This window comes from Sprattus sprattus (assembly GCF_963457725.1).
Source record: "Sprattus sprattus genome assembly, chromosome: 17".
Lineage (NCBI taxonomy): Eukaryota > Metazoa > Chordata > Actinopteri > Clupeiformes > Clupeidae > Sprattus > Sprattus sprattus.
Genome location: NC_137915.1, coordinates 21,603,404 through 21,622,014, shown reverse-complemented (window position 1 = coordinate 21,622,014; position 18,611 = coordinate 21,603,404). Strand labels below are relative to the sequence as shown.

Sequence of the window (18,611 nt, the reverse complement as noted above, 5' to 3'; positions counted from 1 at the left end):
TACAAAAGATGACGTGACAGGCGTTATTTATTGGAGGGGGCTTCATTGGTTTGGAAGGACATTAGGTTTGGCATTAATCGCAAAACCATATTTTGTATTTTGTCCAAGATATGACAATTGTATGCATTTCCATTGTCTGAAAAGACCCTGCTCCAGCTATCTCCACTAGCACTGCTGTATAGAGTGCTGTATAAGCCACTGGAGCACATATAATGTTGTCCTAGAAACAATACAAATCCAATTATATTAAAAACATTCTCAAATGATCAACATGTAGACAATCAATTTTTGTGTATACTGTACATATCCTAATTTGAATATGTATATTTTTGAACTTATGAATGCTTACTTCAAAGCCATGCACAATGCAAGGTTAGCCACCAAGGAGCTTGAGACATTGTTGGCCTACACTGAAATGAACACCACGGCAGCTTTTGGGCAGCATCAGGAGTTTTTTTTCATCTGTTCAGATCTAAAGAACACCTGCTCCAGGTGAGGCTCGAACTCACAACCTCGGCATCACTCTGCTTGTACTGCTGTATAAGTACCGCGCGCTAACCGATTGCGCCACTGGAGCTCTGCATGCTGTAGGTTACATTCACTATTTAGAATAAAAGGATATCATATTTTCATCTCAATCAGCAGTATATGAAAAACATACCTCCAGATACTGCCAATGACATCTGTCTAAGTCAGTAAAACTCCTTGAACTTTGTAGAGCATGTGGCCCAGTGATATAGTCACCTACACTTTACTCCATCTGTCAGACACCTTTGTTCAATAGTGGATCAACCCTTGCTCTTCCAGACCCATCTGTCACTTTCCTTTGGGAGTTTCACCCATTACACTGAAAGACACTTCAAAGTGTGAGACATGCTGTTCAAATGAACTTTGACATCCTGTGTTTATATTTATTCCTGGTTGTCCAAATCTGCACCATTTGCTCTAGTGATGAAATTGGTTGTTATGTGGTTCAAAGTTGTACCAGCCTAGAAATACCACGCTATGACTTGGAAGCAAATCTGAAATGCCCTAAACTGCAGACATTATGTCTTTACTATCTATATTATAAATTTGGCTTCTGAGATCATACTCTCCTTAGGTTTGCAGATTTTGTCCATACGCCCAGTACCAATCTTCCACCATTATAGTCCCATACCATGTAAAACTTGACTTCTTGGACACAGATTTATTTTTTGTTTAAGGAAGAGGGCAGAAAGAACTTGTGAGTAGTCTTCTTCAAAACAACTTACTTGTGTGCACTTCTTCATAAGACCCTTTTCCACCTGATTCAGGGATAATTCTAAATGGCAACTCATTAGGTTTCGACGCAGTTATTACATGGAAACAGCCAAATAAACTTAATTTAAAAAAAAACTCATCTTAATGCTTAAGTTATGATTTAAACCTTCATACCTACAACTGTAGTTAAACATTAATTCTTTGCCCTATGTTCATTAAGGCAGCACAACCTTCGGGCATGGAGACGTGGACATCACAATCCAAGGATCCGGGGTTGCAGAGCAACACTGCTACATACAGAACAACGCAGGAGTCATCACCCTGTACCCCTGTGGAAACCAGTGTGCCATTGATGGCGTCCATGCCACAAACCCAGTGCGTCTCTCTCAAGGTATGGGTGTGCCAATGACTCAGATCTTTCTTCTTTCTGTATTACAAATAACCTATTGTCCTGTGAGGTCATCACAGAAAGAAAAAAGGCCAGTAGGACCAAGAACAGGAAAACATATCCTGATACGGATCCTGATGAAGTCATGTGTTGTTATTACTGGAATAATATCCAACCTAGCAAGACAATGTGATCTTGTGAAGCTTGTATGTCTGTTCTTTGAGTTTAAATGTACACTTGGCTTTTGTTGCCATCCTTCGGGTTCACACTCAGTATTGGCAAAATGTAATTTGAGATGTTGTAAGTGTTGTTAACATTTTTACTAACCTACACCAGATTTAACCACCAGAGAAATCCATCCTTAGCCTTAAATGTGCGGTGCACACACCCAAAATGATTGGTGTTCGCTTTGGATCTTCCTGATTGATGAGATTTTAGTTGCTGATTACAGATGCCTCAAGAGACACAGAGATAATTTTGTATTCTCAGGGCTTCTATTTTTGTGATGACTGCCAAAATAGAAACAACAAACCCTACATAGCCTACTACCACATCTTTATTGAAAACAAGCAGAGCAATTTCGTGTGTCTTCTTATTACTCCTATTATTTAAAATCTGTAATTTTACAACAAGACCTTTGTTTTTGGTCAAACATGAACGGTGTGATTTATGAAGAAACTGCCTATTCAAATAAATACCCAACTGAGGCATGACATCATACAACTTCACTCCTAAAATTAATTTTAACAGCACTGTAATTTTTGACAAATGTAACAATGTTAAATTATTAGGGAACGCAACATGAGGGTTAAGTAGCCTGACATGTGTTCTTATAAAGCTATATCTCCCTAATAAATAATACAAAAAATAGCATGTTTCAGCTATGTCAAACATCTCTACTAGACCTTTAACACGATTTTTGAAATTCAGAGGGAGAGGCGAGGAGGTCACTGTTGGCAAAATCACGTAGCTGACGATCAGCTTCCATTGTCTGCGGTTGGGGGGACGGGCGTAACACTGCTGAGATAAGCCAGGTTGGTACATCCGTGAATATAGCCTATATTAGCATATAGGAGATACATCTTCCGTGTAATTTATAGCCTACCAATGGCCGTATATAACTTTATTTCTTATAATTGGAAATGTCCTGACGTCAAATATCACCTAATTAAGTCGTATGTTGACAGTTAGTAAATGAGAGACTTTTAGACCCACTCCCATGAGACGCACCCCCCGGGTAGGCAGACTTGTGGAAGCGATGACTCAAGGAAAGTAACTCAGTCGACCGGTGCGGATGAGTGCCAGAAAATAGTTTCTAGCTGACAGAGAATGTTGTCGCTCCGTGCTTCCGCTTCTAGGTCGCCATAGTTTACTTTTTTATTCGATTTGCATTGGGACAATTTAAAAAACATATATAGGCCTATATATAGGTTGTGTATATTTTCAGCGAATCTGGATACCATTCATTGAAAATACTATATTGTAACGGAACGAAGACACAACAGGCATCTCCACAGAGTAAAGGATTTATTGTAAAGTAAGCTGACATTCAGAAAGGATCGACCAAAACTTGTCGGGGTGAAGTTATAATTCGTAGTTTACCTAAACAAAAGCGTCAGTATGGAAAGCACGTGGTGTTAGATTTAAAGGCACTATTAAGTTGACGGAAGCGGATGAAATGTGAAAACCCGGCATCGTGAAGTAGGTCTTTCATACCTACTGCGAGATTCACCACAGGTTTGTGTTTTTAAGACCTAATACGAGATTAATAAAACGTTATAACACAACTACTAATACTGCAATTTGAGGGCTAATAACAACAAGCTATTGGAGATTGTATCTGCTAGTAGAGTTAAACGTAGGCTATACCTATATATTTGTTTTTGGTGCTGGTTGATTGACAAAGCCTCTGTTGTAGCCTACAGTATACATTATTTATTTGCCTCCTAAAACATAAACATGATATACTTTTGTATATTAATGTTTAGACTAAATGATGTAGTGAACATACATGTTACTTCTACAATACAGAATAAATCAATTTACTGCATAGTCAGCACCTCATTATTGTTATTTTTATGTCTGGTAATTTAACTGAGGGAAATGAGGAGTCACTGAATCACTTCCTGTGGAGATATTGAAGTTTGCACACCTCACTAGTGAAATGCACCCAGTATGTTACCCCCTGACAGTTCACTATTGTGAATAAAGATAGCCTTTATTGTTAAAGCCTCATCCTATAAACCCCCAGTCTGGAAAAGCTAAACATACAGATAAAGCCAAGCCTCAGTGCAGACCCCACAGGATGGTGCTCCATTTTCAGGTTGGCAGGGTCACCATTTCTGGATACGGTTACATTTCTATTTTTGGCCAATGTGACCCAGGAGCGCTGCTAATCCTACTTGTCTGCTGCTGCTCCATGTCCTTTACCCTTTCCTTCCTCTTCCTATCATTTCCGCCGCATGAGAGAGACCCCCAGATCCTCGTGTCTGTTCTTGTTGTGAGTTGTTTGCATGTCAGGAAGCTCATTTAAAAGAATGCTGCCAAGTGTCTCAACAACACCTAAAAGGACCAAAGGGGGTCGGGGTCAGGGGAAAACAAAGACTGAACACAATAGGGGAATAGCTGGTTTCTTGTTACGACCCCAGTATCCCCCCTTAAGGAATCTCTTCATCTTTAATCAGTGCGTTTTTTTCAGAGTGGAGCTATTAGATTGAGTCACAGTGGATCTTGATAGTGTCTGTAGCTTGTTTGTGGTGGTGGTGGTTCTTGCGTGGGGACTGGCAGTGATTCGCAGAGCTGCGCAAGTTTTGCCCTTTCCACTTGCAGTAAAACACAACAATGCCATGGCAACTGTCCTGTGTACCTCTTGGCATCCCGCTGTGTGAATGTTCTCAAGACTGTGCACTGCCCCTTTTTGGTTCTTGTCTTTGTGTTCTTGGGGGAATGTATTGTTATGGAAACAAAAATGCCAGTCTTTACGTTTATGTAGAAGAACCGTGATGTCACCCCATTTGTTATGGAGTGAACATGGAGAATAGCACTGATTATGCGCTGCTCTGATTAGTCACTGCAATGAGACTCCCGTGTTTCTCATATGAGAGGACAGTGTTCTGCTTATTCACTGGTAGAGCCAGTCATTTCTGAATTTGAATCTTAGCAAACAAACAATGTACATGTCTCTTATAGTGTCTTGTATGGGATGAATGTGAGTGTATGTGTGTGTGTTTGTGTGTGTGTGTTTGCGTGTGTGTGTGTGTGTGTGTGTGTGTGTGTGTGTGTGTGTGTGTGTGAGTGTGTGTGTGTGTGTGTGTTGACATGCTTGCAATTTATTTGAGAAGATGCCACATGCACTCTGCTTAAAGCTGCACATCTCTGTGATTAATACGCATGTACTATAACTATAGTACATGTGTACTATAACCTATATGTGCATCAGCATTTTGGATAAAACTTGTGGAAGACACAGACCTTGTTAGATAAGATGATAAATGCCTGGCTAACAAATGGTTGTATTCGGTTACTTGCCCAACAAGGCTTTGTTAAAGGGTCAAATAGAGAGCAGAGGTGAAAAACTAGTAATATTACAAGCCTATAATCTTCCAGTCTTACTGTCTTCCATGGGGGTAACATATTTTGTTCATTCAATATCTTTGTAGAAACTTAAGCACAGAGTTTATGGTTGTGTTTTATGGCATTCATTTGTACTGTTAAATGCTCTAGTTTGTTTGGGTGCACATGTAGGGACATTGCTGAATGCTGCACTGTTGCTGCACATGACCACAACTCAGGCTGCCTTAGAGGTTCTTCCTGGCTCTTTGTAGCTTACTCATTGTGTGAGTAGTCTGTATAAGGAAAGTGATCTGATTGGTGCATGGTTTCTCATGACCTTGCATCAGCAACAGCACCTCAGGCAAAGCCCCAGGATACAGTAGGGACCTAATAGAATGCTGGGGACGGGACTAAAAAAGGAAATGTACTCTGTAATGAAGCTAATTTTCTAACCAATGTTTTCCTATAAATTAGAAGTCTACAATTAAACAGTTGTCTGGGATAGGCTTCATTATTCAATAGGACAAATGCATTTATATTATTTGGTAAGCACAGTTATGAGAAGCACATTTCAATTCCTGATGATTTGATGTATATACAGTTGCCATTTTAGAAAAATCCTAACAACCTTACTGGCGGGCATCTTTTTGCTTTTTCCTAAAATAAGCGTTTTGTGGGAAACAATTGCACATTTGCCAGCACTATTTTCTTAGGTTTATAGTATGATTAGCAGTTTGTCTGCCCCCCCTCCCCATCCCCAGTTTCAGCTTGCACTGAGAGTCAAATGCTACCCAGCCAGCGAAGCTTGTGCCCCTTGGCTATGTTTTCTTTTAACAAAGGTCAGGTGAACTCTATGATCTTCACACTCTGTAATTACTGGCAGAGATAACAGGCCTGAGTAACAACAAAGGCTTCAGCAAGGACCCAGGCACTTGCCAGGTTTTGTCTAAAGGACCTGCTGCTCCAAGTTCTACAGCAATAAAGGGAATTGTTGAATTCAATGTTAAAATGAAACACAGTTCAAGGTCAAGCATGGTTACATAAAAGCAGTTCTTTCAGGTTATCTGTGAATGCATGTATTCCCTTTTTACAACAGGAACAGATAAGGCATGGTGTGTGTAGTGGTGTTTTGCGGATTGCAGGTGTAGTCACTGACTACATCAAGGGGACAGGAGAATCCTCTGTGCCCTTGATGTGAATGTGTCCTTGCATGAGCTTCTCTGGCAAGGCTCAGACAACAGTGGCAGCACTGCAGCCAACATCAGGAGCCAAGAGAAGGACAAACTTCAGGTCATCTGGCAGCACTAGCAGAGTTAAAATGAATAAATATGCTAAATTGTCCTTAATGGTAACGTTCACTTTGATGAAAATGTATACCATCACTGTCAAGGACATGTTTTCAATCAGTCTGATTGTTCTGGTTCAGTGAACAAGGGCAAGGGGCTACGCATTGCAAGGTGCGATCCAAACCCTATTCTATGTAGACTTATGCATATTAGCTATCACAGGACAAAAATGTATTGAAAGTCTGTTACATTCGAACCAGTAAATAATAATAAGTAAATAAACAACCCATGAAACTTTCACCATTGCCTCTGGGCATGTCATTTTAATGGGTGTGTCGAGTGTCAGGCGTGATTGAAAATCTTCCACAAATAGTGTCAGTTCAGAACAACACAGGCAACCACACGCTCTCAGTTCCTTCTGCTTTGGAATGTGCAGAAATGACAGTCTAGGACCTGTCAAATCAGCAGTTTGTATTCACATGGGCCTAGATGACACAGCTTTTGCTCTGTGTGATAGAAGGACTAAACAAAAACAAACAAAAAATGATTGAAGTTCGTTTTGTACAATGGCTTCTTTGGATGTATTGTCAAGGGGATTTCCTTGTTAAAACCTCACCTTACAATAGATAAATGTGTAAGGAGTGGAAATGCTGAAAAACTGCTGTCAAACGAAGCTGCATAAACCCAGGTGTTTGCTAAGCGGAAAATAGCGTGTTGAATGAGAAGTGCACTGACTATCAGCGATGGCCTCAACTGTTTGCTTGTGATGGTTACTATGGCGATAGAGTCCTGTTGAGCTCTCTGTGTTCTGCTTACCTCACATCCTGTCAGCGCCTGCCCTGCCGAGTAATCAAGTGTATGTCTGTGTAGAACAAAAGAGCATCTGGCATCCTTTGCCCAAGGCACATCTGCTGTGATTGAAACGTTTCCATGAAGTCTCTATCTAGCCGGCCCTCCCGTCCATCAAGACTCCCTTTACAGTGGGTTTCCTGTTTATATATGGCATCTTGACTTGGCACTCAAGGCCACTTGCATCCTATTTCCAGAGTGTAATTACTTATCAAACCTGTCCATGTACTATGTGTATTTTTAAAAATGTAAATTTAAGTTGCCTTATTATCTTTAATGGGGTGATATCTAAGGATAAATTGGATCATGACATTTACATTTAGCAGAGGCTTTTGTCCAAAGCGACGAACAAGAAATACTGTGCCTCTCTGCCATTTTTAGGGTTGAGCAAAATAACATTACTTCTGAACCTGTTTTTTTGTGGGAACACAAGGGGCCACCACACAAGGCTCCTTGTTTCAGGTCTTTCCCTATCCACTAGGCAGTCACCTTATCTCTGCTAATGTATGCTTATCTGTTGAGATTATTAATAGTTATAATAATAATACATCAGATTTATGTAGCGCTTTTCACAGTTCTCAAATATGCTTAAAGGCAATAAATCAAAGCGAGTCAGTTAGTAAAATCTTACAGTATTTCATATAAAACACCAAAAGGCACTTCTACGTAAACTACATGTACATTTGGGCAGAGATAACATGAACCTCTACTCCACAGGCTGCATGCTGTGTTTGGGCCAGTCCTCAGTCTTCCGCTTCAACCACCCAGAGGAGGCCGTCGGAATGAAGAGCAGGCTGCCAGAGGGAACCCTATCCCCCCTCCACTCAGGTAACACCGGATACGGCTACGCACACAGTGCACTGAACAACATCTCATACTGCCACAAAAATGCTGACGACCGGGGTTGGGGAGTAACTAGCTATGTGTGACGAAGTTACGTAATTAAATTACAAAATAAATGTTATTGTAATCTGTTACAGATACAATTAATTAAAGTGCAGCTTCTAATCAAAATGTTGGTGATTACAAAGGGGTAACAACAGAATGTATTCTTTACGGTATAATGCCTTAAAGCTTATGTGTGTTTGACCTTTTATGAGTAACAGACATAAATGCACATGACTTTTGTGCTATTTTTGGTCAGTCTTTTGTTTGTTCATGGCGAAACACATCAGTCTGTTTACGGGACCCTTTTCAACGTGGAGGACTTTCTTTTCTCCTTCATTCCCCCCTTTCTTCTCAATTCTGTTTGAGCAGCCGAGTCTCTTTTGTGAAAACATATGGCCGAAAGGGGTAGTCTGTGTTTAAGGCGCTGAGGTTATCGAGTTCAGCAGTGAGCAGGACTCTTTCCGTTGGCACCCACAAGAATGCATATGCAACACAAGACTTCTCAGGGCTGCCTGGAGATCCACACCGCGCAGGTATCCCAGGATGCCCATCAAGGCCTGTCTCCAGGCAAAGTAGTTCATGCTCTGTTTGGTATAACCAGAAAGCTTGCACAGCAGAAACATAAAATACCAATAACAATATTACATAACCTTTTCCCTATTGTTCTTAATGTAGATCTTTTTTTATGGATGTCTTTTTTGTTTTTAACATCTAATTTTAATATTTAGTTTAAATACCGGTTGTGATAAATAACATTCAGTATTTAGCAAGTAAGCAAAGCAGGAACACATGGACATCACTGCGTACCTTACCTTTACATCTGCAGCTACAGGTGCAGTAATGCCAGTGAAAAGTCAGCAAAAATGTTTTGATGCTACTGCTTACAGAATGTTTTCATTTAGCATGCATACCTGACCAAGAATCAGGGCCGTCTGCACCTTACTCCAAGTCATATTGTAACTTATGAGCCCAGAGTTGAAACCAATGCTTTTTGTTTAGCCAAGAAGTGCCTAGGGCTTGCAGAAGGGCAGACACTCCATGCAGGAACTGCTAATGGAACTTCCTGTCACATACAGTCTGGTCCAGACAGCTTTGTTGGCCATGCAGAGTCTATTTAAAGGAAGGATATCTCTTACCATCGCTATTTTTACCTTTGAAACCCCCGAAACACACACAAACACACACACACACATACACACACACACACACACACACTGCAAACACACATAGAGGTACGCTGTGCACATTATGTAAACGCTCAGTTGCATGTCATACCTCTTGTCCTTTTCCATTGACAACTGTTTGTAGACATAGCATATAGTCCTGGTGCAGTTTCCTGATTATATTTACTGAATCTTTAAATTATACAGTAGCTATATTTCATTACCATCTATCAATTGCATGTTTCCTGGTTATTTTTCCTTTGGTGGCCACAGCAGCTATTTGCAGTGATGTGTCAGCATATATTTTTTGCTGTGGAACCCATGTGTGACCCTCAGTCATCACCACCGCTCTCTTTTGTCGCCACCCCACCTTGCCCTCCGTTATTGCGTTTGCCAGTCTTGGTAACATTTACGTCATTGTAAGAAAATGTCCCGTGGCTCTTTAAGAATAAAAAAGTGGAATGCAGGAATTGTTCCCGCCCCCGTTAAACTCTCACTCCGTAACATCAGCACCGTGGACAGAGGAGGGAGGGGGAATGAACGCTGGGCCAGCAGTGTCTACCACACGAAGCCCAGCTGGAAAATCGTCGGCATTTCTTTTTCTTGCCGCGGGCGGCCCATGTACCGGGTAGCCGTCTTCAACAGATTGAAACAAACGCCCCTTCTTCGTCGAGCACGCTTATAATCTACCCAAAATGGCATAGGCGTAAGCTTATCCATAAATGTAAGTATCGATTATTATTGACGCTAATTTTCTAAGTCAGCTGTATGAAACGACACAGAGGCATATGCAACCGAAGCCTTGCATTTTCAAGCCCATTCGTGTGAACGATTGGCTGATAACATGCGGTTTGCGCCGGCAAGACTGACAGCACCACATCTGACAAGCGAATTCGTGATACATTTTCCGTTTCGCAACTGATTAAACGGAAATGAAAGGAAATTATTTCGATGATAATTGCTGTTTGATAATACTTAAGTATCCAGTCATGCGAGACAGATTTCTATTTGACAAACACACGAATGCAATTCAAACACACAGGCTGTATGACCTCGGCGCGAGGTTGTGTGTAGGTTTGACGGATCATGCTGTTCGCCAAATTAATGTAAAGGCCGTGCAACTGTCTCAAGAGCACACGGTGTTTATGCATTATTTGTGAGGACTTTCGTGAGAACCAGAATGGGGAGGGGGTGGATCTGGGTGCACTGTGCAACCACTGGAGTATCTGGCAAAGCGAGTGAGGCAATAACAGACCCTTCATTCATATTCCTAAAATACCTATTCATATTCCCCATTTCTCCGATTATACTACTGATTCCGGTTAGGTTTTTGCCATGTCCTCGCTATCACAATATTCTGACCCATGCATTTCATCAATTATTCAGCGTCTGTAACTCAATTGGCTTGGTTTTCCATACCTCCAATACAGGCAAATGAATAGACTACGTATGGGAGTCCCCCCCCTCATCTTATTTTTCTTGTTTTCGTCACAGTGCACAGCCCCGAATGTTCACAGGTTAACCCATCATATTTCTGCACTTGAAAACACTATGGTTCTTTTAATCATAATGCACATACCCTGGTGGGCACTTATGTAAGTGTGTAGTAGCTGATGGAGGTAACTGCAGTGAAAGCTTGGGTGAAATCATAAATATAATCAGGCTCTTTAAGAGAGAGCAGTAGGTCTGCCAATCTTGATGATTCCTCATTCTCTAAGTGCTTTTCAGAGCGTTCATATTTAATTCACAGCCAGTGTAAGGTAAATGGCGTTGGTATTTCATTTTAGTTTTTCATCATTTAATAGTTTGGGGGTCTTGACTGTCTGATCATTGATTATCTTCCCTGCAGACCCCAGGGGCCTAGTCAATGGGAACCATCCGCCAGGTCAGCCGGACTTGCGAACGAAAGTGCATCCCGAGCACAGTGCCATTGTCAGCTCAATCGAAAGAGACCTGCAGGACATTATGGACTCCTTAGCCATGGAAGACCCCCAGCCTTCCTCCTCTGCTCAGCCCAAAGAGCCTTACGGCCATCCGGCCTCCCAGACTCAGCTGTCCCCGGTGGTGAACGGAGGAGGATGTTACCTCTCTCCCCCCACCAGCCCTGGAGCCATGTCTGTGGGCTCCAGCTATGACAATACCTCACCCCCATTCTCCCCGCTCTCTTCCCCCTCACCGGCCAGCAGCGGCAGTTTCAACAGCCCCTTGCATGGCGGTGGTGGAGGTGGTAGTCAGGACCAGGGTTCTTCTCTTCCCCCGGTGCCTCTCAGGTCCTCCAGTTACAACTTCACAAGCCAGCCCCCCGTACCTCAGCCTTTCACTGCCCTGTCCGTCTTCAGCTGCTCCACCACTGGGGTGCAGAAGCTTCTGGAGAGCCCCCGCTTCCAGAGGAAGGCCTTGCTGGAGACACCCCCCAGCCCTAAACCTGCCCGCCGCAACGTAAATCAGGACAGCTCAGCAACAGCCGGGGGGAGAGATCCAGAAATCCAGAGACATGTCCACATGTTTCCAACCGTTTCCATCTCCCCTCCCAGTGACCCCCAGTCCATCAGGCAGATAGGGTCGCCCAGCAGTCACAGATCCTCTCCCAAACTCTCCACTGGGTCCCTCTCCTCCTCCCCCTCCAGCCCTCGCATAAAACGGGCTCAGGAGCGCCCAGCTTGTCTGTTCCGTGAGCAGCCCCAGGTGGACCACTCCCCCACCTCCATGTCCTCCCTCCCGCTCCCTTCCTCACGCTCCTTCCAGCCTCCCCTGGACCCGATTATCCACATCATCCAGGGAGGCAGCGCTCAGATCCAGCATCAGCAAGGGCATTCGGCCACTCTGCAGCCCCCAAAGAGCCCTCGGCTGGCCCGCAGAAACCTGGAGATGGACAGCGGGAGCATCAGTAGCCTCAATAGCATGCGAGACCTCCCACCTTTGTCCCCCTCTCTCTCCCGCCGAGGGGTACCCAGCCTCTCGACTCTGAGGACCCCAGAGGGCCCCTTGGGCAAGCTTGTCCCCGAAAGTCCCCGACTGGGGCGCAAGGCAGCGGCCTTCTCTCCTGAGGAGCAGTTCAGCCCACGGCTGGTCCGGGCACGGAGCCCCTCTCCCACTTCGGGTCTGATCGGAGGCGAGGGCAGCCGGGGCAGGAAAGCCAGCTTTCCCAACCCCCTGTCACCAGCCTTCAGCCTAGGCTCACTGCCAGGCTCCTCACCTCTGGCCAGCCCCAGGAGCCAACGGAAAATGTCGGGCGAGCTACACGACCCCCGGTTGATGCACCCGGGTATGAGGCAACGCAAGAACAGCATCACGGAGATCAGCGACAATGAGGACGAGTTGCTCGAGTACCACCGGCGGCAACATACAGAACGTCTCCGGGAGCAGGAGATGGAGAAACTGGTGAGTTCAGCCACAAGCATGTGTTCCTTTACCCTTCAACTAACTACAATGCACACTAAGCCATTTTACAGTAGAATTACTTATATTTCGTCACATTGAAGACATGTGCATCCTATGTAACTTGGTGTGATTTGAGTGAAGGTACATTTGGTTTGCTCCAGTTTTTATTGTGAGGTGACCCCTTAACCCTGGCCTTATTAGCACCAGGTTTTCCTGCTTTCCTGCTTAGGTAAGGATCAGGTCATAGGGCAATGAACTGCTGTAAAAGTCTCCCCCCAAGTTGCTGCTGTTTTGTTGCTTAAGGCGCTGAATGGTGATTTCATTGTGTGAAGCTCCTTTTTCTGCTGAAGAGGGTGGGAGTATCGCAGCAAAGCATGCCTAAAAGACTCTTTTGTAGTTGAATATGCTGGCAGATCCTGGGGCACCTAGGTGAAGGGCCTCCTTTTGTGGACAGAGTGCAAGGCTGTGACTTGCCTAATGTAAACATTACTTTCACTGGAGTTGGGCCATGCCTAGTGCCTGAACTGTTTCACAAATAGCTTCTCAATGAACAGAAAGGGAAGTAGGCTGTAACGTATTACCTTTCACTGAACAGATTTAAAACTTAAACTTGGGTTTAACTGCTGTTTTTGTAGCACCAAGTGTTGTTGCTAAATGTGTACCTTAAAATTAGCACTTGAAATTGAGGGTCTCCACTTATTCAACTCTATTTTGGCTTGGACCTATTTAGAGCATAGGACAGTGTCTTAAAAGGGACATTTTTGGGGTTTCTCAATTATTTAAATTAGTAATTTCATTTGTGTCAATTACAGTGTGACAGTGACTTCTCCTGGACATTCTCAGCATTCCTTTCAGTAAATGACATATTTAAGTAGTGCAATGTAGACTCTAAGCTTTAAATGGTGTTTCTTAAAAAAACACACAGACATCATGAGGAGCATGGATACTAGTAGTGGGTGTTTATTTTAAGCTACTAAACCAAAGTCTGTGGCCAGCTGGAATGAAGGCATTTCTACAGCTCCGACATACAGTACATGCTCTGCTGTAACTCATCCTACTTATCAGTGTGCTGGATTTGATGTACTTTGTATATTCTAACGCTGCTTCTGCCTGGCACAAGGCACATACACACACACACATATACAGCGGACACACACACACACAGCGGACACACACACACACACACACACACACACACACACACACACACACACACACACACACACACACATGCATGTACACATGCACACATACACACACTCACTCTTAGACATACACACACTCATAGTGCATATCTCTTAGTCAAACTCCTCTGATGGATGTTCTCTGGCACCAGAGTGCTGTTCGCTGTGTGCCGAATGAAAGCCAGTCTTTCCCGGAGCTGACCTCAACTCTGCTTGGGGCTCAGGGGAGTGAAGTCATGTTTCCATTACATTAGAGGAGCAGCATGCTCCGCATGCACTCACGGCGCTCCTGCAGTCGATATGAAGGCAACTAAAAGCTGAACTCAAGCCAATCATGCAACTTTTAGAAGAGGTGAGGTCATTTGCAACGTTTAGTCACTTCATGTTATTAACTCTTTAAGGCTCGTTGTCCCAAAGTGGTATACATTGACAGACAAACTTTTGGGCACTGCTGGTCAAGCGAGTTAAAGATGACCTGATTGACAATTGGGCACCCGGCATGGTCAGAACTTAGTGACACCCTTTTGGAAAGTTTCAAAGCTTGTAAATGCTTTGTCGTTCAATTCTTGTTCGGGGGATTTTTGCCAATTCCTCGCAAAAGGCTTCTAGTACTGTGAGAGTTTTTGGTTTCTTGAGAGTCTTGCATGCACTGCTCTTTTGAGGTCTATCCACAGATTTTTGATTATGTTTAGGTCGGGGAACTGCGAGGGCTTTTGAGGTGTGTTGAGGATCATTGTCTTGCTGTAGAAGCTATCCCCTTTTCATCTTCAGCTTTTTTTTTTTACAGACGGTGTGATGTTTGCTTCCAGAATTTGCTGGTACAGTATATAATTGAATCCATTCTCCCCTCTACCAGTGAAATGTTCCCAATGCCACTGGCTGCAGCACTAGGCCAAAGCCTGATCAACCCACCCCTGTGTTTAACAGTTGGAGAGGTGTTCTTTTCATGAAAATGCATAAGGCATGTTTAGATGTTTCTTGCAAACTTCTGGTGCCGGATTTTGTGGTGAGGAAGCAGGAAAGGTTTTCTTCTGATGACTCTTCTATGAAAGTAATTTGTATTAGAACAGTGCACCACCATCCAGCCGGCTGAATCTTCCTGAGGGTCTTTTGCAGTCAAACAATGGTTTTGATTTGCCTGTCTAGTAATTGTACAAGGAGGTCTCTGAACGTTTTCTTGGTCTTCCAGACCGCAACTTGACCTCCACCGTTCTTGTTAACTGCCATTTTTCATTATTACAAACTGAGGAAATGGCTGCCTAAAATGCTTTGCCATCTTCTTATAGCCTTCTCCTGCTTCGTGGCCACCAATTATTTAAATTTTCAGAGAGCTAGGTAGCTGTTTAGAGGAGACCATGGCTGCTGATTCTTTGGACAAGCTTTATACTTTTGGGAGATCAGTTGATCTTCTACTCACTTAACTGATCACAGTAACAGAAATTTTAGCCAGGGGTGCCCAAACCTTTGCATTCTACTCTATATGGAGGACGGCTTTCACATGTGCCTCTTTGCCTCCTCTCCTCTTTTCTCTGTCCATAGTGCTTACTTCCCATACAGACGAGGACTAATTTGATTTCAGCTGTGCCCTCCCCTCAGTCTCCTCTCAGTGCTGATGCTGATAATAGATAAAGGCTGAAAATTTGTGGCTATTCGGTGACTCTGTATCTTATCTATGTTAGTGGTCAGGTTATAACCAGAGAAAGAGGAATTGAGAGGGAGACCAGTGGACAGCGAGAGAGTGATAAAGAGACTTTTTTTCTTCAGCTGATTATCTGGGTCAGTGACAAATCCCTCTCTCTGACCAAACTTTAAGGGACGATCAGTGATCTAGCAGTTGGTGTTACAATAAGCTCATGCTTCATGAGGCCTCTGTAGGTCTGACTGAATACTAGGATATGTTTTAGATTGGAGAAGATGTTTGAGTCCCTTTCTCACCTTTATGGATGTTGCTTATTTTAGGGGATAATCCAAATGTATTGTCTGTATTACAGTCCAGTTGCAGTTAACTCTGTTTGCAAGTCTCACACAGTAACTGCACTTGGTGCTACACTCTTGAATTCTTGTACTGATTTGTTGTGATGACTGTAGCCATTCTTAACTTGGTAAGCGTGGTAGCAGTTCTTTGTCATCAAATGGTTCATGAATACTCATGTGCACTTTGACTGACCACAAAAACACCACCCACCCCTGCCACACACACACACACACACACACACACAACCACACACACGCACACTAACACTGGTCTTAGACTACTTCTCAGCACGCCCTCATTGTTTACTTGCAGTTTTTTTCTATCCTGGTTGTGGTAAGCTGTGCTCATCAGAAACCAACCTTTCCTCTTGTAGACTGCTGCGGTCAGGCCCAGAAATCACTCAGACAGATCCCCTGCGTTTGCATGTCCTCAGATATCTGTTCTTACCCTGCCCAGCACTATCTGATTTAACTAATCAGCTCACAGCCACGCCATGCAGAGGACCTAATGACAAGAGTCGTTATGGCCCTGGTTTCTATTAAGCGCTTTGAAGTAATGGCCAATTAATGGCACCAGATGAATTGAAGTGAATTGAATTGAATTTATTTCAGCTGAATTGAATGATTAAGACGGTCTGTGACCCAACCATTATTCATCCAGTGTGTCTAATCTCCTCCCTAATTATAAGAGCCCTATCATATGTATAAGTATTTGATTGCAATGCGTCAGTTTTCTATTTTTGCCAACAGCTATGACTTTTTTGATGTGTTGCCATTATATGTGATCAATTTGTACCCAAATGAGTTTTAATGGGACCCAAATGTTTTAATCATACCCAACTGAAGCCCTCTGTTTCAGCCTAAATCTAGACATCTATAGTGATGTCTCCATTCGAGTGACCAAGAAAACCGTGCCAGAGCATGTCTGCCTCTGTAGGGGTAGGTGAACTACACTGACCTGGGAATTAGTCCTAAACAGTTGCTCAGTAACAGGGCTGAATCAGTACTGTGCTGGCTGAATGAAACCAGACAGACAACACAATGTGCTTCAATTGTCTAAGCTGGCTATGGAGAGCTTAGACCTGATAATGTAGCCGAACTCCTGAATGTCTCTAGGGCTTTGCAATGAGGCGTATCTTATTGTGATCATTTTGAGATGTTTGCAGCATCTGAATGCTAGATAGACTTGATGCTTACCCAGAATAAATGTGTCTTCTAAATCAGCTCAGTTGCATGTACAGTCTAGGTTACTCTGTCAGGTGAGGGTGTGCTTATGTGTTCGTGTCACTAAATGGATGTAAAAGGTGGCATGAATGTGTTTTGGGCTTGTACAGCAAAAGCGAAGTGGGCCTAACAGTAATGACCTGCTCATCCCACCCACTGCCACAGCTGTTCCGGCTTCCCATTTGGCACAGATGTGCTGGGATTTCTAGTGTTCCTAGTGACGTGGCATTGGGTATTTAAAACATAAGCACATCTCTAATTGCAACTATTCTCTTGGCTGATTGCCCTGGCCTTTTAAACGTGATGAAATCCAAGTAGTATGACACTGTTCAATACACCGCTTTTTAAGCTATAATAGCAATGCTGTAGTTTGAACGGGAAGCCTATGGCAATACTGCAGTGCCTCTAAGTAGTGATCGAGGCTCCAGGCTAACTTCTGAACCTAGAATCCTTTATTATGGGATCCTGTTTTCCACTTTATGTTGTGCAAGGGGCCTTGTGATATGGAAATGATCGTGATGAAACTATGAAAAAACTCTGGCTTTGAAGTGAAACACTGAGAAAAATGAATGGTGGTCTGTTGTGAGGAGATTGGACTCTTTCCTCAGGCTCTTCTTGAAGAGACCTTTGTGTGATTAATATTATGAAACAACCTCATAACATTGCTTTCAGTAGGTTTTTAAGCTGAAGTAAAGATTGCGAAAATAATTAATAAAAAAGAAGGGACCACAGGATGCAGTGCATAATCAGGCAAGGAAACACTAACTGTCATGTGTTAACGTCAACAACAGGGTTCCCAAAGTCATGGAAATCTTGAAAAAGTCATGTAATTTTAAAATTCAATTTTTCAGGCATGGAAAAGTCAGAACATTCCTTGAAAATTCCTTAAAAGTCTTGGAAAAATCATGTAATTTGTTGCATGTAGATGTATTAAAATAATTTATGTTATTGTAGTCTTACATGAATAATGTTTCATTGTGCCAATTTCTGTAGCATGATGCAGTTTCCAATTTGACTAAGCTTAACAAGCCTGTTGGAAAAGGAGTGGAAAAGGTTGTTTAATGTTCATTTAAGATGTAGGCCCATCATGTGGAGTAAAATATGCAACAGAATATTGTCAATGAAAATGGGTGGAAACCGTGCAAGGAGGAAGCAAGCAGTTAAAGGGAAGGAGATGAAACCGGCTTCATCACAGAGGTGAGGCAGAAAGAGAGGCAACAGTAGAAGAGAGAAAATGTCACTTTGAACAGGGCGAGAAAAGAGACAGATTCCCATAGCAAGGGAATGACGAGGGGAGTTGTGTGTGTGTGTGTTTTTGTGTGTGTGTGAGAGAGTGTGTGTGTGTGTGTGTGTGTGAGGGGGAGGTGTGGAGCGTGCAAGGGGAAAGGAATGCCTGGAAACAATAGGCCAGTGAAAATTAGCGCACAGGAATGTCTCTGTGGCAGCCAATCACTCTTCCTCTTATCCTCCGTCATGCTAG

The 18,611-nt window shown here is 43.2% G+C and overlaps 1 protein-coding gene across 5 annotated transcripts in view; it reads left to right on the top strand.

Moving 5' to 3' along the window:
* The first annotated feature begins 2,953 nt into the window (after positions 1-2,953).
* The window catches only part of phldb1b (pleckstrin homology-like domain, family B, member 1b), a 48,433-nt gene continuing 32,775 nt past the window's right edge, over positions 2,954-18,611 (top strand). For 4 of the 5 annotated variants that reach the window (XM_080855350.1, XM_080855351.1, XM_080855349.1 and 1 more), the window contains exons 1-3: positions 2,954-3,367; positions 8,035-8,145; positions 11,218-12,749. In XM_080855350.1, coding sequence (XP_080711476.1) covers positions 8,040-8,145; positions 11,218-12,749 — 1,638 coding nt within the window. In that variant the 5' untranslated portion in view covers positions 2,954-3,367; positions 8,035-8,039. Of the gene's footprint in view, positions 3,368-8,034; positions 8,146-9,962; positions 10,093-11,217; positions 12,750-18,611 lie in introns of those variants that run through there. The other variant, XM_080855352.1, reaches the window with a different exon arrangement.